Raw genomic sequence first — 22,600 nt, 5'->3', positions numbered from 1 at the left:
GGAGGCTAAGGCAGGAGAATCGCTTGAACCTGAGAGGTGGAGGTTGCAGTGAGCCAAGATCACACCATTGCATTCCTGCCTGGGTGACGGAACAACACTCCATCTCAAAAAAAAGAAAAGAAAAGAAAAAGGAATTGTTCCCTGAAGTGCTAATTTCCCTTTCCCATGAAGAGACAACCAAATACTAAAAAGCTTTTAACCAGTCAAGGTAGCATATTTGTGAAGTTAAATGTTCTTCACTGGCTGACCTGGTAAAGATGGATACTATAAATTTTCTTGAGTCACCACATTCCCAGATTCTCCATGGAAAGTTTATAAATGGTAATTAGATTTCCAGATTATCCCAGATAATCTGTTTACACTTCAGTCATGACTGTGAAATACCATCTCTCAGAGTTAAAATCAGTTATATATAGTAGAAGTTGGCAAACTCTTTTCTGTAAAGGGACAGTGAGAAAATATTTTAGGCTTTGCTGATCACATAAAGTCTCTGCCACTTAGTCTTTGTTTTCACAACACTTTCACAATCCTAAATGTAACCCTAAGTTACATTTAGAAATGTAATAGTTACAGGTTGAGTATCCTCTATCAAAAATGCTTGATAAAGTGTTTTGGATTTTGGATTTTTTCAAATTTTGAAATACTTTTATTCATTCTGTCTCTCTCCATGTATATTTTTTTAACTGGTTGAGCATCCCTAATCTGAAAATCCAAAATTCAAAATCCAGAATGCACCAGAAAGCACTTCCTTTGAATATCCTGTTGGCACTCAAAAAGTTTTGGGTGTTTGGAACATTTGGGATTTTCAGATTAGGAGTGTTCAACCTGTATTCTTATGGGCCTTACAAAAACAGGCTACAGGTCAGACGTGGCCCTCTGAGCCATACTTTGGTGATCCTTAACCTCTATAATAAAGGTTCACAATCTTATATGTAAAATCATTGGGACCAAAAGTATTTCAGAATTCAGTTTTTCAGAGTTTCAAAAGGTAATCAGTATATACTATATGTAACACCCCCCAGTGGAGCCTAGGGTAGCACCCCACAATCAAATACATTAATTCTTATAGCACAGTGTATGAATATTTACAGTAAGTAATATAAGTACAGAGTGTAAATAGCCTCACACCAGTTCAGGTTAAGTTATACCTCTAAATGAGTACTTCAAATCAAAGACAAGATTTAAAAACTTTGTATTCAGAACTTTATGTATTTCAGAATTGCAGTTAAGGAATTATGGATTGAATTATTTCTACATGGAAATATGTTCTGGGTTTTAAGTAACTTAAGAACGAAGTTTTAGGCTGGGCACAGTGGCTCACACCTGTAATCCCAGCACTTTGGTAGGCTGAGGCAGACAGATCACTTGAGGCTAGGAGTTCAAGACCAGCCTGGCCAACATACTGTAACCCTGTCTCTACTAAAAATACAAAAAAATTAGCTGGGTGTGGTGGCACATGCCTGTAATCCCAGCTACTTGGGAAGCTGAGGCATGAGAATCACTTGAACCCAGGAGGGAGAGGGTGCAGTGAGCCGAGACTGCACCACTGCACTCTAGTCTGGGCAACAGAGACTCTGTCTCCAAATAAATAAATAAGACTTTTGTAATACTTGTCATTTGTAAATTAGGGATTTCCTCTATAATATGTGTTTTGTTTTATAAATTACTATCATGTGTATTCATTAGTAATGAAGAACTTCTCCTTATAATCAATGACATGTAAGATAAACAATTTTTTATAATGTTCCTTATCACACAGTGTAATATTTGCCCATTTCCCCATTTAGTTCTTGGATGAAATTTCATCTACTGAAACTAAAGAGTCCAGTGGTACGAGTGAGCCTGTGCACCTGAAAGAAGGGTAATTTAATCAAATTAGACATGAAAGTCATGTATCAGTATAGATATTAAGTAAGTACAAAGAGTGTGGGTCTAAGGGTGAGGAGATCTGGCGTTATGTTCTGTGTTAGAACTGCCAAAATTAGCAGTCAGGTAAGTCACCTTTACTGTCCTACAAACTTTATGGCAGAAAAGCATGATTTCCTGTGCATACTGTCCTAGAGTTGTTTTGCAATTATAGTGAGATGATGGGTATTTAGAGTACTTTAAAAAAGTAACAGCACTATTAGTCTTAATGTACAGTGTTCATTATAAGTTAAGGGGGGGAATCACTCATTTGGTCCTTTTTTGTTCTGCATAGTACAATTAAAAATATTAAATTAATTAAAGACCTTATTCCTTTAGTATGGCCAAAATAAATACAACAGTCATGGATGGCAAACACATTTTTATATATTTAATATAATCTTACACAACTATTCATGTCATTTAAAATTAAAGGATACTTCTTTGTTTTGGTTTAACTTTTAATTTTTATAGCTAAATGTTTACATCTGTTATGTTGGCAGTGAGATGTATAAAAGAGCTCAGGGAAGAACTCGGATTGGAAAAAAGAATTTTAAGAAACGATGGTTCTGCTTAACAAGCAGAGAGCTCACCTACCACAAACAGCCAGGTAGTTGTGTTTATGCTTTATTATGGGGTTTTTCTGGTTCTCGGTGTAGGTTTCTTTGCCGCTTATTGTGACTCTAGTGAATCCTTTCAGTAATATTACTATAGTTTATGCTTTCTCCATACGTACTAAGAATGAAAAAATATTTGACATTATGTTTTATGTTATGTTATTTAAACATAACATAAAATATTATGTTTTTCTCACATTAAATTTCTTGAGTTTCTGAAAATGGTGTTCCTTTAGTGTGCTCTGTTTTCTAAAAATCCATAGTAATCCATACTGTTATTTATCAAAGAGCAACAGTTAAACCTCTTAGAACATGGGAGTTTCTTTAACTCTCAGAGGCAAAATTAGCAAGATTCAATATCTAATAAATGAGAATATTTCTGTGCTTTGCTGGGAAATATCAGCTAGACATTCCCACAGTTATGCCATAGATTGTGATACCTATTCTGTTGTCAAATTCATCCTAGGCTCTTAGCCAAGCTAACCCCAGGGTAGATGACTTAATAATTTGCCTTCTGAGAAGACTCTGTTGCCTGTACAAGTGGGCTATTTGTGTAAATGAAGCCATCTTCCTACAGTGTGATTTGAGAGCTGCAGAGAGGCAAAGCTTATCCCTCAGTAGACTGACACAGTCCTTTAAATAAACTACTTTTGAGTTTATTCCGTTGGGGTGATTTTCCACAGAAGGCCAGGTGTGGTGGCTCATGCCTGTAATCCTAGCACTTTGGGAGGCAAAGGTGGGCGGATCACTTGAGGTCAGGAGTTTGAGACCGGCCTGACCAACATGGCAAAATCCCATCTCTACTAAAAATACAAAAAAATTAGCCGGGCGTGGTGGCACATGCCTGTAGTCCCAGCTACTCTGGAGGCTGAAGCAGGAGAATCCCTTGAACCCGGGAGGTGGAGGCTGCAGTAAGCCGAGATCGTGCCACTGCACTCTAGCCTGGGTGACAGAGCAAGACTCCATCTCAAAAAAAAAAAGGAATTATCCACAGAAGGCCATTAGCTTCTGATATTTTAGCAAGAAGAATTTAGTATCTAGATCACAGATCACATCTATATAGTAGAATCCCTTCTGTCCAAAATAATCAGGATCCAGAGATGTTCATTTAACCAAACCAAAAGGTTGGTTAAAGCGAGAATCATTTAAAAATAAACAAAAAGATGCATACAGATCTTAAATATTTATGTATTTGTTTACCAGCATTTTGGTAGAGAACCATGATTATTTCTTTGACTATTGACCTATAGATCAGATTTCCTGTCTTTCTTGTGTAAATATACCCATAATGCATCAGTTTTCAGGTTGATTTCTCCAAAGTAAATCTAGAATTTAGATACTTGAAAAGTAATCCTAGCACAGAATCCTCTTAGATTTTCAGGATAGTTACACTAGTCTTTTACAGCTGTCTTACCCCCACATAAATCAGCCTTATATGTGGAGGTATGCATCTCCTTTTTAGAGGGTTTTCAAAGCATTTACCTGATTTTCAAATAAGTAATAAACCTCTTGGTAGTGGCCACTTACTTTGTCTCTTTACATGAAGTAAATCATAATTACAACATAGAAAACTAGCATAAATAAGTTTAGCAACAAACCCAACGGACTTGGTAAGCAAAACAGCCTAAACGATGGAAGTAGAAGGGCGCAGACTTAACAGAGTACCCAAGCAACCACAAGCGTTTAGCATCCTATGAGCAGCATTCAGTATGTTTTACAGAGGAAATGGAGAGTCTGTTAATCTGTCAAATCTGTTAGGTAAAGATCTGTTAAGAGAGCTTCTGCTGTAAATTCTGGAGTAATACATCAGATATAGGGTGCTTTAAAGAGGATATAACACAGTTAAGTAGAGTGCTTCAGTGGAGACTCTTGAATAGTAGAGTGATAAGGAAAAAATTTTATTTCATAATTCTTCCTTAGGAATGGCTTAGCCAGAATGACTACATGTGTCCCAATATATTAGAAAGATATAAGAAACCAAATGCATTATACTTTTGGGTATATTACCCAGATAATTTGTTATTACATTTACATATTCAAATAACTAGAAGTCAGTAGGCTACATATATGCCCTTTCAGATAGCTGCTTTTTTTTTTTTTTGGAGACAGAGTCTTACTCTGTCACCCAGGCTGGAGGGCAGTGGCATGATCTTGGCTCACTGTAACCTCTGCCTCTCAGATTCAAGTGATTCTCCTGTCTCAGCCTCCTGAGTAGCTGGGATTACAGGTGCCCACCACCACACCCAGCGAATTTTTGTATTTTTAGTAGAGACGGGGTTTCACCATGTTGGCCAGGCTGGTCTTGGACTCCTGACCTCGTGACCTGCCTGCCTCGGCCTCCTAAAGTGCTGAGATTACAGGTGTGAGTCAGCGTGCCCAGCCCAGATAGCATTTTTTAAGCTAAGCATATTTTGAATGTTTTAGAAATTATAACTTATTGAATACTATATAAATGTACTCACCTGTGCATAGCAGTGGGTGCTAATTATGTTTATATTAATGATACATTTAAATAAAAGTTAAGGTAAATTAGTCATTCTCTATGAATAAATGAGTTCTTTTTTCCTTAAAGCATTTTCTAATCTAAACCAATATTCTGAAGTATTTTTTGGTTTATAATCTTCTTTAAGAATTAGATAGCTATGGACCCCTTTGTCTAGAAAACTGTACCTACAAACAGACAAAAAATTGTGCATGTAACTTCAGGGAGTTCATAGACACAAAATTTTGCATAATAATTTCAGGGAGTTCATAGACCTAAAGTTCATCTATGATTCTCAAGTTAAGAACCTCTGTTCTTGCCGGATGTGGTGGCTCACGCCTGTGATCCCAACACTTTGGGATGCTGAAGCAGGTGGATCATGAGGTCAGGAGATCAAGACCATCCTGGCCAACGTAGTAAAACCCCATCTCTACTAAAAAAACAAAAATTAGCCAGACGTGGTGGCGTGCATCTGTAGTCCCAGCTACTTGGGAGGCTGAGGCAGGAGAATTGCTTGAACCTGGGAGGCGGTGGCTGCAGTGAGCCAAGATCACGCCACTGCACTCCAGCCTGGGTGACAGAGGGAGACTCTGTCTCCAAAAACAAAAAAAGAATCTCTGTTCTGTCCACTGATTTTAAGAGAACAAAATTCTCCAGAATGATGAAGCTACTAGAGGTATAAAATAGACACATTAGAAGCTACATTATTTTTAAACCTTAAGAAATTTAAAATTTTGGAATGACATTGGAGGAATGAAATATGAAATTTCAAGCTTATTTACCAAAGCCTGTGGTTTTAAGCTTCCATGCTTTTTGTTTTAACTATTTTGATGGATCTTTCCAAAATATATTACATGCTTCCCTGCCTTCTAAAAAAGAGTTCATTGAACGTAAGTTAACATTTTCTAGATGACTTGGGGCTACCGTTGGTAATATTAATTGTTACATGGATTCTGATTTAGTGATATTTTCAGAGCTGCTTAAGGGTGTGTGCAGCTGTTTACTCCAGCTAAATGCATTTACTCCTCAGCTAAATGCCTTGGACTGCTGTGCTTTTTGTGTTCCTATGTTCGCTTTATACAGTTTTTCTTTGTCCTTTGTGGTAAGGCTGCGATCTTACATTTCTTGTGATGTCTGTGAACCATAATATAACACCTTACTCCCATCCCATCACCCACCTCTGTTTTTTACAGCAATGTACTATAAGTGAGGATGCAAGTGCTATGTTTGTTTAAATTATGCCTAAGATTAAAAGGCTTTGAATGAAAATGTCAGGACTTTCTCCTGTAAATAAAATACCTGGGCTTTGTATTCTCTGTTTGGTTGTTGAGCAAATGTTTTGCTTACTTCCAATTTCCCTGCTGTTTTCTAGATAGCCAAGACTGCTAGTTAAGTAGTCTTTTGCTACACTTGCTCTGTGACTTCGGTGTCTGAAAGAATACCTCCCAAATTTCCTGTAACATAGACCTAAATCATTGAGTCTTTCACTCTATCTTCCTATTATACAGTAGTAGTGTGAATTAAGTATTTCTGTCCCTTAGTGTCAAATAATATGGTCCTTTCCCACTTTACTGGAAAATGAATTAGTAGAATTTTCTCTGTTTTAAGGATTTTTCTTCAATAAGTTGTTAAATTTTTGAGGCCCCTTTAGGCAAGTGCTAACAGGTAATAGTAAGCAACTAATCAGTAGAGTTAAATTAACATGTAGCAAATGAATATTATCAGACATTCAGCCATCAGTTGTGATTACCTTGAGAGATTTTTATGGCGTTGTGTACTTATGATTATGATTTTGTATTCCTTTACTGTAATTTAGTCATCTTCTACAAGTAAAAGTTCTCTTAGTTGTATGTGGAGATCAAACTAGTTATTGATGTTCCAGCCTCTTTATGTCTCATTCAGCCTCATCTTTTGCAGTATCCATATGTAGTGTCACCAGACTACTTTTTGCAGTTCCTTCTTTACATCTTTTACATGTTCTTTTACATTCATGCTTTTGCATATGTACCTAAAAATATCTACCTAAAAATTCCTTTATTTTCTTCTTTATCTGTGTAATCTGTTGTCCTTTAAGTCTTAGATCAAGTGTCAGCTCTTTACGGAAGCCATTGTAAGCCTCATCTACCTCAGTGTTGCTATTCCCTTACTGTGTATCTTTAGCCACATGGCATACTGTGTGGTCATTACTTTTTTCCATCTCTTCCCCTAGTCTTTAAGATCCTCAGTGGTAAGGACTCGTATTATTACTAGTGGCATTAAGGTATATAGTAAGTATTCTTCAAAGGACACCATGTCTTCCATATATGCTGACATCTGAATTACATTAAGAACCACTTGTCTTTCTAAAATTTCTGCCAGGCATATTAATTCATCTTTGAAATTCTGTTCTGTAAAATTTAATTAGATATTGTCTTCTTTAGGGAGACCTGTTATACACATATACATATACACAACTCTCATGTGACATTAAATGCCCTAGCTTATATAGCCAGCCCTACCCTAGCTCATATAACCAATGGACATTGTACAAGAAATGTCCATGATATTTTAAACATAAATGCTTAAAACACTGAGGTTAACATGGTTTTCATCTGCCTGTATTTTCACATACAGGGCTCTGCAGCTTTTTTTTTTTCTGATAGCTAAAGAACAAAGTACATAGTTGATTCAATCATGCATTTATTCAACAGGTGTTTTATTGAGTGCCTACTATGTACCAGACACTGTTCTAGGCTCTGGAGAGAAAAGTAGTAAACAAAACATATCAAAATCCCTGCCCTTATAGATCTTTACTAAGAGACAATAAACAGTAAAAAGAGAAAATTGTATTTATGTTGGATTATTATAAATGAGATGAACAAAAAAGAAGCAAGGGCAAGGAACAGAAAATGATGGGTTCAGTGAGGTGAATTAAAATATTAAAAGGTCTAACCAGGGAAGGCTTCACTGAGAAAGTGACATTTGAGCAAAGACCTAAACCTAAAGATGGTCGGCGAGTGAACCATGTGGATATTTGCAATAAAGGTGTCACAGAAATAGCTAACAGCACCCAGAACAAATGCCTTGAAATAGAATCATGCCTGGAGTGTTGAAGAGATAAGAGAAAGCTCTTGTGGCTGGAAAAAAATGAAGAAGATGGTAAGTCATAGGAACTAAGATCAAAAAGGTCATAGAAGTGCTAGATTTTATAGGACCTTGTGGGCTTTTTACTTTGAGTAAAATGGAAAGACATTGGAGAGGTTTAAGCAGAAGAACGACATTGTTTAACTTATGTCTTAATAGGATAACTTATGTCTGTGGAATGTTACATGGAGAATGAATGAAGGGTACAGGGAAACCAATTAAGAGACTATTAAAATATTCTAGAGGAGAGAAGAGAATGGCTTGGATCTGTTGGTAGCAGTAGAAATGATAAAAATGGATCACATTCTGGATCTATTTTAAAGATAGTACCCAGAGGATTAGATACTGGGAGTGAGAGAAAAAGGCACGTTAAGGATAATTCCAAGGATTTGGGCATGAAGTTGACTTTTAAAAATAGATACAGAACTCTTTTTGAGGAAAAAGCAAAAGAAGAAGCAAAGAAGGGGAACAGAACATGATGGAGTCAGTGTAAAACTGAACTTAAAAGAAAAAAAAAAAAAAGAGTCCTGATAATGGTAGAAAAAAAAAAACCAAGAGTCCTGGTAATGGTGGAGAAGCTTGTATTAGACTAAGTCTCATAGATAACAATTATAAACCTTGAGCAGAATATTTATAACAATTCTTTGAAGAATTTGATCCTTGAAAGAAAGGAACCATGCTGGCTAAGATTTATTGATTGATTGAGATGGAGTTTCACTCTTGTTGCCCAGGCTGAAGTGCAGTGGCGCAATCTCAGCTCACTGCAACCTCTGCCTCCCGGGTTTAAGCGATTCTCCTACCTCAGCCTCCCCAGTAGCTGAGATTACAGGCATGTGCCACCATGCCCGGCTAATTTTGTATTTTTAGTAGAGACGGGGTTTCTCCTGTGGGTCAGGCCGGTCTCAAACTCCCAACCTCAGGGGATTAACCCACTTTGGCCTCCCAAAGTGCTGGGATTACAGGCATGAGCCACCGTGCCTGGCCTAAGATTTATTTTTATACAGCTTTTCCCCTTGAAAGCACTCCCAGTCTAGTCAGTATGAGGTAGTTAGTATGAGCTAAAATGCAAGCAGAAAACTAAGCTTTATTGGCTTGAGATACCAAAGGATAGAGTTTAGGGCTATCAGAGAGGCTGGAAATTGAGGCATAAAGAGGAGTTCTTCAGTCTGCATGTGAACTCCTCTGAAATCTTTAGTTGACTCTTAAACTGCTCATGCAAGAGGGACCTGTCCCCAAAGGGGCTAGTGAAAAACAATAGCTGAAAACTTTAAAAAGATGAGCAGAGACTTCAGTTTCTGTCCCCCTCAAAGGAGACAGAATTTGGAATTTTACTTAGCTTAGCAAACGCTTCAGTATTTTCATCAAAATCTCAAGCGTGGTGGCTCAGTTGTAAAGACTGTGTTCTAGGATTAAGAATAAACAAAGTATAGTATAAACAAAGTATAAAACCAACCCTCACAATAACCACCAATGATGTAACTTCAAGGGAAGGTAACTGAATCCATAGTTTCTACAGTGTTTTATTCACGATGGCCAGTATGTAATGGAACGTTAACAACTCAAGAAGAAACACAGAACTATAATGCATAATCTGGAGAAAAGGTGATCAGTAGAAGTAGACCCCTAGATGATTTACATGTTGGAATTAGCAGATGTGAACTTTAAACCCTCTGTTATAAATATTTCAAGGACTTGGTGGAAAAGTAGTCATCATGAGTAAAGAAATGGGGAATCTCAGCCAAAAAAGAAAAAAAAAAAAGGAATCAAATGAAAATCCTAGAATTGAAAAGCACAATACCTGACATGAAAAATCTGATGGGCTTAACAGCAGATTGGTTCACTGAACTTGAAGATAGATCAGTAGAAATGAAAGAAATGAACCAATCTAGAACACAGAAAAGACTGGGGGAAAATGAACAAAACCTCAGTGACCCTTTACTACAATATCAGGTACTCTAACATATGCGTGGTTGGTGTCCCAGAAGGAGAGTAGAGAAAGAATTGGACAAAAAAAAAAAAATTGTTTTTGAAGAAATAATGGCCTAAAATTTCCCATATTTGATGAAACAGTATCTTATAGATTTGAGATGCTCAGTGAACTGAAAGCATGATAAACACAAAGGAACTGCACTTAGACATACAATAGTCAAACCAGAGATAAAGAGAAAATCTCACAAGCAGAAAAACAAAAAACAAGATACGTACAGGGGAACAACAGTACAGTTGACAGCCAACTCCTCATAAAAAGCAACTAAAACCGGAGGACAGTGGAATAATCTCTTTAAAATGCTGAGGAACAAAAGTCTCAACCTAACATTCTAGAGAAAATTTTCTTCAAAAATGAAAATATATTTTAAATAAATGAAAGCTGAGAGAGACTCCATCGTGAGCAAGCCTGCACTATAGGAAATGCTAAAGGAAATTCTTCAGGCTGAAAGGAAATAATACCAGATGGAAACTTAGATCTACAAGAAGGAATAAAGAGCACTGGAAATGGTAAATATGTGGGTAAATGTAGGAATGCCTATTTTTTTTTTCCATTTCTTTAAAAAGCAACTGTTTGATGCAAAATGTATAACATTTAATTACAGAGTTTATAACATATCTGGATATGAAATATATGACAGTAACAGCACAAAGGAAGGGGGTGGAGTAAATTATTCCAAGGGTCTTATATTTTATGTGAAGTGATGCAAGAATAATTTCAACTGTGATGAGTTAAGGCTGTATATTATAATATCTAGAACAAAAATTTAGGAAAAACTTGATATAACTAACCTATCCCCTCTCCTCCTCCCAAACAATAAATAAATTAAAATGTGAGGAAAGGAAGAACAGAGGAGCAGTCAAATCAGGTGAGACAGAAAATGAATAGCAAAATGATAGCTTAAACCCAGCCATATCAATAATTACAGTAAAAGTAAATGAGCTACATTACATTGAAAGTCACAGACTGTCAAGACTATATTTTAAAAAGCAAGATCCAATAATCTACTCCTACAACATATCCACATTAAATATATTATAAAAGCACAGATAGGTTGAAAGTAATTCGGTGGAGAAAGACGATGTAAACAGTAAGCGGTAATCCCAGACCAAGTAGATGTCAAAACGACTTTTACCAAATACATTTGGGCACATTAAGGAGCACATAATCCTAAACGTATACATACCTAGTTACAACTTCAGTGTAGTTGGAGAAAAAAACAGAATTGAAATAGGACATCTACAATTCTAGTTGAATTTTTTTTCTTTTTTCTTTTCTTTTTTTTTTTGAGACAGGGTCTCGCTGTGTCTCCCAAGCTGGAGTGCACAGACATAACTCACTGCAGCGTCTACCTCCTGAGCTCAAAAGATCCTCCTGCCTCTTCCTCCTGTGTACCTGGAACCACAGGTGGACACCACCACATCTGGCTAATTTTCTTGATTTTTTGTAGCAGCAAGGTCTCACTTTGTTGCCCAGGCTGGTCTCAAACTCCTGGACCCAAGTGATCCTCCTGCCTTGGCCTAGAATTACAGGTATGAGCCACCGCACCTGGCCTGTACTCAAATATTTTAATAGTCTTCTCTCAGCAATTGTTAGAGCAGCTGGCACAAGAACCAGTTTTCTTACAGAAGTTTGGAATAATACTATAAGTCACCTTGATCTAATTTACATTTATGGGACACTAAGCCAAACAGGTGCAGAATACATATTCTTTTGAAATGTGCATTGGACCATTCAGTAAAATAGGCCACCACATGCTGGGCCTGGAGCCTCAGTAAATATCAAAAGATTGACTTTTTACAAAGTATGTTCTCTGATCACAACAGAATTAATGACAATATGATATCTAGAAGAGCCCCAAATATTTGGAAATTAAATAAAATACTTCTAAGCAACCTATAGATTGAAGAATTCACAAGGAAACTCAAAAATATTTTTAATTTAAATGATAAAATGCAACAAATATATCGAAGTTTGTGGGATACAGCTAAAACAGTACATAAAGGGAAAATGATTGTTATAAATATTTGTATTAGCAACTAAGGAAAATCTTTTGAGTCTTTATAGGTTAGGCAAAGATTTCTTACATATATAACTAAATGTATGGTCTATAAAAGAAAATATTTAATAAATTGGATCTCATCAAAATTCAAAAACATTTCAAAAGAGGATCATTAAGAAAATGAAAAACTAAGCAACAGACTGGAAGAAAATATGTCCAAAACTCTTATCTGATATACTTGTATCCAGAATTTTCAAAAACCCAATTTAAAAAGAGGACGATATATATGAATAAACATTTTATCAAAGAGATTATACAAATGGATAATAAGCATCTGAAAAGATGCTCAACATCATTGGGAAATGCAAATTAAAACCACAATGAGATACCATTTCACACCAACTAGAGTGAGTGTCTGTAATAAATAAGACAGACAATACCAAATGTTGTTGAGAATGTGGAGAAACAGAAACCCTCATACATTTCCAATGGGAAGTAAAATAGGGGCTTTGACAAGCAATTGAGCAAGTTCTCAGAAAGTTAAAACTACTATGCATGTAACCTAGCAATTCCACTGTTGGTTACCTACCCCAAAAGAAATGAAAACATATGCCCACACAAAGAATTGGAGTGCATGTTCAGAGCAGCATTATTCACAATAGCCAAAAACTAGAAGCAACCTAAATGTTTGTCAGCTGGTGAATGGGTAAACAAATATGATATATATACAATAGAACACTATTAGCAATACAGGCTGGGTGTGGTGGCTTACATCTGAAATCCCAGCACTTTGGGAGGCCAAGGTAGGAGGATGACTTGAGCTCAGGGGATAGAGACCAGCCCGGGCAACATGGTGAAACCCTGTCTCTACAAAAAAATAATAATAATATTAAAGGATACTACTAGCAGTAAAAAAGATTGAACTACTGACACATGCTACATGATGGATGAACCTCAAAAAATTATACTAAGTGAAAGAACTCAGACCCAATAAATTATGTACTGTATGGTTCCATTTATACGAAGTATCCAGAAAAGACAAAGGTATAAGAACAGAAAGTAGGTTAGTGGCTGCTTGGGAGAGGTTGGGAACCAGTCCCAAGTAGCAGATTGGGGTATAAACAGGCATGAGGGATTTTATTGGTGGAATGAAGCTGTTCTAAAATTGATTTATGGTCATGGTTACAACACTCAGTAGAGTTACAAACAGACCTTCATTTGTACACTTAAACTGGATGAATTGACACGTCAAATAGGCTCACCTTAATAAAGCTTTTATTTTTTAAAAAAGGATAAAATCAATTATATATTTTCAACTTAAACTAGAAAATGAGAAGATAAAGTTAATTGAAGAATGGCAGAAATAAAGATGAGAGTACAATCAGTGAAATAGGAAACAAACTAATAGTGAAGCATAACAAAACCAAAAGCTTTAATAAAATTGAAAAATGCCTAGAAAGACTGATAAAAGAAAAAGAAAATCAAACACAAAATTACCATGGTTAGGAATGAGAGAGACTACTACAAATTCTAATGACATTAAAAGACTAACCAGAAACTAATATGCACAACTTTATATCAATAAGTTTGACAATTCAGATAAATGGACAAATTTCTTGGAAAACAATTTACTAAAACAGGTGCAAGAAAAAAGAATATCTTAAAAACTGTATCTCTGCTTCTGATGAAATTTGTCCTAAAAAAGAATGCCAGGCTTAAATAGCTTTACTGGTAGTCGGCCAAACACTTAAGGAAGAAATAACATCAACCTTACCCACAAAATCTTTTAGAAAACAGAGGGAAAGAATACTTGCCAAGTCATCTTTTGAAGTCTGCATAACTCTAGTACTAAAACTAAAGATTTTACAAGAAAAAATATGTATAATGAATTAAATCCAGCAATATGTGAAAAGGACACTCCATAATGAAGTGGGGTTTGTCCCAAGTATGTAAAGTTGGCTTAATATCTGAGAACTAATCAACATAATTTATCATATTAACAGACTAAATGTATTTGGCAAAATTCAACACCTGTTTGTGATTAAAGAAAATGAAAACTCAATGAATAAAGTCTAAAAGATAATCTCCTTAATCTGATCAAAAGTGTATGTAAGAAATCTGCAGTTAACAAATCAAGGATTATCCCCTTTAATAAATTCTGTTCAATACTGTACTGAAGATTTTAGCCAATGCAGTAAGACAAGAAATAAAAGGCATATAGTGTTATATTGAAACTCCTGAAGAATCCTCAGAACAGCTACTTAAACTCCTAACTGAATTTAATTTATCTAGGTCTTGGATAAAAGATAAATATGTACAAATCAATTATATTTCTGCAAGTTGCAAACTGTTAGAAAACAAAATTTAAAAAATAATACCCTTTACAGTAGTCCGCAAAAAAACAAACACTAAAATACTTAGGAATAAATTTAACCAAAGAAGACTGGGCGCGGTGGTTCACGCCTATAATCCCAGCACTTTGGGAGGCCAAGGTAGGCAGATCACTTTAGGTCAGGAGTTCAAGACCAGCCTGGCCAACATGCTGAAACCTCGTCTTTACTAAAAATGCCAAAAAATTAGCTGGGCGTGGTGGTGCATGCCTGTAATCCCAGTTACTTAGGAGGCTGAGACAGGAGAATCACTTGAACCCAGGTGGCGGAGGTTGCAGTAAGCCGAGATCGTGCCACTGCACTCCAGCCTCGGTGACAGAGCGAGACTCTGTCTCAGTAAATAAATCAATTAAAATAAAATAAATTTAACTAAAGAAGTACAACACCTCTACACTGAAACTACAAAACATTCCAGAGATAAGGTAAAGAAGGTCTAAATAAAAAGAGACATGTCATGTTTGTGGATTGAAGATGGAGTTTTTTTGTTTTTTGGATTTTTTTTTTTTTTTTTTTGGTTTATAAAATGTAATTCATGTTACTCTGCTATTACATAGGGCATAAGATATCCACAAGGCTTTTTTGGGACTACAGTCAATGATTAGCAACACACAGTAGTGTTCCAACTCCACAATCACTAGACAAATGGGACACCCTCTCACACGCACAAATCTGCATGGAAACATACTAAAGTTTTAGACTTGTGTACTTTAATTTATTTCCCCTTTCTAGTGTGTGAAGAAATGACATGCACTTTAATTTGCCAAAAGCAATGCTGTATTCTGGCAGCAACGTGCTACTTCTGTTACATAGTAAAGTGAATACCAGAACTACAAAGTCAGTAAATTTTTATTGGGAAGGGAGGTTGTCAACTTAAACAGCAGCAAGTAAAGAGTGAATAAGGAAACTCGCTGTTGCCACAAATATACATGACCTCCTGATGTGATAAAGGAGGCATTTCAATTTGTGAATCATAGCCAGAGATGGCAAGTGTGTTTCCTTTCAGTCTAATACTTCTGGATTCCTACTAAAAAGGAATACATTAAGAGCATGGAAATGATGCTTATTGAAAGGAAACCCTCGAAGAGTAAGGGAGGGAATGTAGAAATTAAGAAGTTATGTGGAACACTCTTTAAATTGGAATTAACTACATTTTCATATCTTCACAGTATTACAAAACACAGTCACTTGCAGACCTGGTTCAGATTACTTAAATACCAGATACATTTTTAGTCCTCTACGTAAGTGTTTGGAAGTTACTTACGTTTATATGAAATGAAGCTATTAATGCTTTTCTGCAGCAGTAACTGCACACCAGGAAGGCCAAGACAAACACAAATCAAGGCATGAAGTTTTCCCAAAGCTGCAGTGTGAAAAGACTATAAACGGTTGATCCCAAACACATAAATCGGTTTCTTTGCTATAGGAAATCCAAGTGAAATAAGGAATGGAGATGCGTAAAAAGGTTTCTTGAAGGAAAGAAGGATGACACCTTGTATGGATTTAGTTTTCAGCCCTTTCTACCACCTCACATTCTTCTCCTGCACTGTCTGATGTCCAAAGTGTTAGGTTCTCTAAGCAATTGCATGATGAGGGTGGTGTCTTTATGAGTCTTCATTCAGTGTATCAGCTTCAGCAATGCCCTCATCAAAAGCCATTTTAGCCAGCGTGCAGGCAAGCTCTGGGTTATTAAGAATCTCATAGTGAAATACAGAAAAGTTAAGAGCAAGCCCCAGGCGGATTGGGTGTGTGGGTTGCATCTCTTTCTTGCTTATATCAAATGCCTCTCAGTAAGCTCCTTGGGAATTAGCTATCATTTGTTTTCGATCATCACCACATGCAACCACATGCAACTTCAGCAAAGTACTGGAAGTAATCACCCTTTGTTTTCAGATAGAAAACCTTACTCTCTGGATTAGTTGCATTGGCTATTAAATATTTATCCAACAATTCCAGGATGGTGGTGCAGATGGATCTCAGCTCGGACTCCACTTTCTCCCAGTAGTCCTTAATCAGCTGCAACTTCTTGTCGGAGGTGTCAGTCTTCTGCTCAATGCTCAAGATGACCCTCCAGGTGGACCTGCAGCCCCCAACTACATTCTTGTAGGCCACGGAGAGCAGGTTGCAATCCTCATTGGACAGCTTGGTGACCTACGCGGTCACGGCCTTCATGCAGATGGCCATGTCATCGTAGCGCTCGGCCTACTTGGCCAGCTTGGCCTTCTGATCAGCTCCCTCCTCTTCTTGGCGGATGCAGGGTGGAGGGCAAGGAGAGCAAGGACAAGTGCCGACCCGGAGCAGGAGGAGTCCTTCAGAGCTTCACATCTCTGTGACAATAACTAGAGTCCCACCACTTTGATCTGCTTTTTAGATTGAGTATTTGTTAAGAAGCCACATCTCCCTGAATTCATCTCAATTTTAACACAATCCCACTCCAAATCCCATAGAGTCCCACCACTTTGATCTGCTTTTTAGATTGAGTATTTTTTAATAAGCCACATCTCCCTGAATTCATCTCGATTTTAACACAATCCTACTCCAAATCCCAGCCAGTTTTTAAAATAAAAATGGACAAGTTGATTCTAGAATTTACGTGGATGGAAAAACAAAAGTCTTAACCATAACCAAACCAATGTTGAAAAGGTAAAGCAAAGTTGAGAACTAAAGACTTACTGTAAAAGCTGCAGTAATCAAGATTGTAGGTTTAGGATAAGAGAAACGGATCAATGAACAGAGCAGAAAGAAACACATGCATATATATATGGCCAATTCTGTTTTAACAAAGCTGTCAAGGCAATTCAGTAGGGAAAGAAAAGGCTTTTTAACATATGGCGGAGGAACGACCCTGATAAACATGGAGGGGAAATGAACTTTACCCCACCTCACAGAACACAAAATTTAATTCAAGATGATGGGGCGGGCACGGTGGCTCACACCTGTAACCCTAGCACTTTGAGAGGCCGAGGCAGACAGATTACCTGAGCTCAAGAGTTCAAGACCAGTCTGGGCAATGTGGTGAAACCTCATCTGTATTAAAAATACAAAAATTAGCTGTGCGTGGTGGTCCATGGCTGTAATCCCAGCTACTCAGGAGGCTGAGGTCCAAGAATCACTTGAACTCTTGAACTTGGGAGGCAGAAGTTGCTGTGAGCCAAGATCACACCACTACACTCCAGCCTGGGCAACAGAGAGAGACTGTCTCCACTGTCTCCAAAAAAAACAAAAGATGGAATCATAGACCTCAACGAAAATGTGGAAAAATATCTTCAAAACCATGATATGCTGGGATTTCTTGAAGAGAACATTAAAAGCACTGAACATTTTTCTTAAATAAATTGGACTTCATTGAAAAGAAAGGTGTATTTTCTCCATTCTTCATTGTCATTCATTTTTCTTTTCTTTTTTTAATATGATCATAAGATGTATTACTTGGTGGATGAAATTTTTCAAGAGCTTGTTGGGGTTTGTTGAATTTTTTGAATCATAAGGTAATGTTTTTCACCAAATGTAGGACTTTTTTGACTTATTTCTTCAAATTTTCCCCCCTTTTTTCTTCTAGGACTCCTCTAATTTATGCTGATAAATTGTCTCATAGATCTTACTGAGACTCAGTTCATTTTTCTTTTATTCTCTTTGGTCTCCAAATTAGATAATTTTTACTTCAGTTCACTGATTTAGCTCATGTGAATTTTTCATTTCTTCTATTGTACTTTTCAGCTCCAGAATTTCCATTTAGTTCTCTTTGTACTTTAGATTTTTCTGTTGAGAGCCTATATATGTTCAGCTGTTATTAGTTTATTTTTATTGAATTATTTCAGCATATTTAGAGTAACTACTTTGAAGTCTTAGGCTGCTAAATTCAGTATCTGGACCCATTCAGAATCAGTTTCAGTTGGCTGCTTTCTTTCCCAAGTTATGTGTCACACTTTCCTGTTTTTTTATATGTCTTATTTTCTTATTAAAAACTAGACATTTTTAAGATCAGCAGTCCCCAACCTTTTTGTCACCAGAGACCAGTTTCATGGAAGACAATTTTTCCACGGACTGGTGGGGGGTCATGGTTTTGGGATTAAACTGTTTTACCTCAGATCATCAGGCATGAGATTCTCATAAGGAGTGCACAACCTAGATCTGTTGCATGCTCATTTCACAATAGGGTTTGCACTCTTGTGATCTCATGCCACCCTTATCTGACAGGAGGCGGAACTCAGGTGGTAATGCTTGCTTGCCCACCCACTGCTCCTCCTGTTGGGTGGCCCATTTCCTAACAGGCCACTGACCAGTACCAGTCCAGAGTTTGGGGACCCCTGTTGTATAGTACATTGTAGTGTGTCTGCATTTCGTTGTTCTGAATGCTTGCCTAGACTAAAACTGCAAAGTCTCTCTCTTACTTACACCTGAACATCTCTATTCAGATGTTTCCCTCTAACCCTAGCTAGCTCCCTGGGGGCCTCACCTGAACTTAATTAGTTTAGTGGTCAACAAATGAATTGAGCAGGTAGCTGAAATACCTCAAAGACTTCCCACTCTCTGTCACCTGAGCTGTGTGTGAATTAAAGAATACATTGAGAGTCACAGCAAATTGATGTCTCCCCAGGCTTTCAGTTTTTGCCAGACTCTGAGATATTCCACATACATGCCTACTTTAACAGTCAGACAGGGATCTGGCAAGTTTATTATCAGGCTTTCGTAGCCCTCTTGCTTCCAAATTTCATCCTTAAACGGAATCTGTAACCTCCAGCCAGTAAAACCTTGCATTTTCACTGCCTAACTTGGGGATAATGGAAACATCTCCAGGTAGGAAGACCATAAACCCACAGTTCTTACCCTATGCAGTTTTTCATGAGTAAACTTACCACCGTTGGTTGTTTTCCAGTGCCCTGAAGTTGTTTTTAATAATTTGCCCAGTTTTATACACCCATCTTTCTTAACACTATTAAAAATACAGTCATGATAACATTATTTTAGCTGTGTCCCTTGGGGCCAATATGTAGTTGGACATTCATTTTTATTGTGGTGATAATGGTATTTTTTAAAATTTAGGCCAGGCACAGTGGTTCAGGCCTGTAATCCTAGTACTTTAGGAGGCCAAGGAGGGTGGATCACCTGAGGTCAGGAATTCGAGACCAGACTGGCGAACATGGTGAAACCCCATCTCTACTGAAAATACAAAAATTAGCCAAGCGTGGTGGCAGGTGCCTGTAATCCCAGCTACTCAGGAGGCTGAGGCAGGAGAATCATTTGATCCCAGGAGGTGGAGATTGCAGTGAGCTGAGATCGTGCCATTGCACTCCAGCCTGGGTGACAAGAGCAAAACTCTGTCTCAAAAAAATAAATAAATAAAATAAAATTTAGATATAATTCACATACCATAAAATTCACCCTTTTAAGGTATACAGTTGATTGGTTTTCAGGATATTCATAGTGTTGTGCAATCCCCACTAATTCCAAAGCATTTTCACCACCCAAAAAGAAACTCTATACCCATTAACAGTCACTCCCCATTCCTCCCTTCTCCCAGCCTCTGACAACCACTGTTATACTTTCTGTCTCTATAGGTTTGCCCTTTCTAGACATTTCATATACATGGAATCGTATAGTATGTAGCCTTTTGTGACTAACATATTTCATGCAGTGTAATGTTTTGGAGGTTCATTCATGTTGTAGCATGAATCAGTGCTTTATTTTTGTGGCTGAATTATATTCTCTTTTACAGATAATACCACATTTTGTTTATTCATTCACCAGTTGATGGACATTTAGGTTGTTTTTGGTTTTTGACTGTTATGAACAATGCAATTGTGAACATATATTTACAAGTTTTTGTGTGGATGTGTCTTCAGCTCTCATATATGTGTAGGAGTGGAATCAGTGAGTTAATAGGGTATTTCTGTTTAATTAGGAGGTAATGACAACTTTAAAACCTGATTTCAGCCATTTAGTAGGAAATTTAATGCACTCACATTTATTGTGATTACCATGATTACTACTTTGTTTTGTGTTTTCTATTTACCAGGCTTTTCTGTTTCTTGGGTTTATTTTTCCCTTCCTTTTTATTGGAATAGTTGAGCATGTATGCATGTTTGCACTCTGCCTGTCTCTATCTAGTGAGGAAACTTGACTATCCTATTTTTACTTTTTAAATTGTTGACAAATTTAAACTTAAATGTTTATATTAATGTCTATAGTTGATGCAAGTCTCCAAGCTGGGAAAGAACATTATCATGCTTTCAATTATTCTTTTCCTAGCATCTCCCTAAAGAAGTCATCTGGAATTTTAATACTTGTTTCTCTTGTTTCTTTTACCTTTTTACATTATATTTTAATGATTTTGCATCCTTGCCTACCAGTTTTCCTGATTTCTTTGGCCTAACACTATTTTTTTGTATAACACATCTGTCTTTTTCCTGGATTCGTGATTCGTTATTATTTTGTGGGAGTACTTAAGGAATTATTTCAGATAGGCCTTTATGGCTGATAAGTTTTCTGAGTCCTTACATATACAAAAATGTCTTTTACCCTTACTCTTGAATGACAGTTAGAATACTCCATTGTTTACTAGCTTCCATTGCTGCTGATGAGGATTTTGATGTCACTCTGATTCTCAGTCTTTTGATTCTTCTATCTAAAAACTCTTAGGATTCTCTGTAGCCTTCAAGTTCTAATGTTTTCTGCCTAGTATTTAGGTAGTTGTCTTTTTTCTTCCATCCTGCTTAGTACTTGGTGGATAACTTTCTATTTGAAGATTTCTGATTTTACCTTGGGGACATTTTTATGTGTAATTTTCTTCTGAATACTCTTATTTGTCAGATATTAAAACTTGTAAATCCATCCTGCTGGTACTCTTTGTCTTCTTGTACTGTATTTTTGGAAAGTCCTCAGTAAAATCTTTCATTCTCACTAACTCACATTGCAGTTCACCCCAGTTAACACTGTTAACTATGAAATTAACCCTAATGATATCATGACAGTATATGTGCCTGAGAGCAATGCCCTTTCTCTACATATGCTGTGTTATAATTTGTCCAGAAATGAATAAATATAGCAGTTTTCAGGGTATGTGCATTCTTTGCATATTTAACAAATCTACAGATAGAAAGTCCTGGCTGGGCACAGTGACTCACACCTGTAATCCCAGCACTTTGGGAGGCTGAGGCAGGCGGATCACGAGGTCAACAGATCAAGACCACGGTGAAACCCCATCTCTACTAAAAAATACAAAAAATTAGCCGGGCGCAGTGGGGTGCCTGTAGTCCCATCTACTCGGGAGGCTGAGGCAGGAGAATGGTGTGAACCCAGGAGGCGGAGCTTGCAGTGAGCCAAGATTGCACCACCGCACTCCAGTCTGGGCAACAGAGCGAGACTCCGTCTCAGGAAAAAGAAACTCCTTGCAAAATTTTAAAATTCTCTGACTGTAATGCCCTGTAGATTAGAACCCAGAGACATAGGTCTCTTCCCCCCAGTTTCTTAAACTCCTGGTTTCCTCAGATGTTATCCTCCTTTGTTGCATGTATGTCTCTTCTTCAGAGTGATGATTTTTCCTTAACTGTTTGGTGATTTTTTTTTTTTTTTTTTTTTGGTGTTTTACTCTTCTTTGTGTTTTGCAATCCATTTACCTACTTGAGTGTTGAATAGCTTACTGCCAGTGATTATGAGGGAGGGACAGGACAAGCTGCTGAGGGGCAGGAGTGCTGTTGCTTGTCTTCTGATGTGGGTATTCTCTCCTTCCCTTCTGAGAGTTAGCAGCTACCTGTGACGTTGCACTGCTCTGCAGCCCAGTATGCATCCTTGCTGCTTTAGCCTGTGAATATATGCCTCTGTTGACTGCTGCTTAGCACAAACCTGGGAATGGGGAGGGACTGATTGACCCAGCTGATCCAGATGCAACTCACTGATTAATCATCCTGATGTATGTCTGAGTGCCCCCAACCTTCAGCTGTCCATGTCCACTGGCTCTGCCTTGAAACTCTTCCTTAACCACTCCTACTTTTGCAGATGTCTTACTGTACATCTGGCTTAGACTATGGCTTCCTTCAGTTACTGCCTCCCTTCCCCACCATTCAACTCCCCACTCCTATAAATCTCATCTGATTCTAG

General features: G+C 37.3%; 1 protein-coding gene and 1 pseudogene across 3 annotated transcripts in view; one reads left to right on the top strand and one right to left on the bottom strand.

The window, feature by feature from the left end:
• Positions 1-22,600, top strand: part of RASA2 (RAS p21 protein activator 2) — a 127,323-nt gene that overhangs the window by 95,199 nt on the left and 9,524 nt on the right. For 2 of the 3 annotated variants that reach the window (XM_033212460.1, XM_033212462.1), the window contains exons 18-19: positions 1,788-1,861; positions 2,409-2,518. In XM_033212460.1, coding sequence (XP_033068351.1) covers positions 1,788-1,861; positions 2,409-2,518 — 184 coding nt within the window. The remainder of the gene's footprint in view (positions 1-1,787; positions 1,862-2,408; positions 2,519-22,600) is intronic. The other variant, XM_033212461.1, reaches the window with a different exon arrangement.
• Positions 15,942-22,514, bottom strand: LOC117084527 (annotated as a pseudogene).

The sequence above is a fragment of the Trachypithecus francoisi genome, unplaced genomic scaffold, assembly GCF_009764315.1.
Source record: "Trachypithecus francoisi isolate TF-2019V2 unplaced genomic scaffold, Tfra_2.0 Lachesis_group0, whole genome shotgun sequence".
Taxonomy (NCBI): domain Eukaryota; kingdom Metazoa; phylum Chordata; class Mammalia; order Primates; family Cercopithecidae; genus Trachypithecus; species Trachypithecus francoisi.
This window is presented reverse-complemented; position numbering and strand designations above follow the sequence as displayed.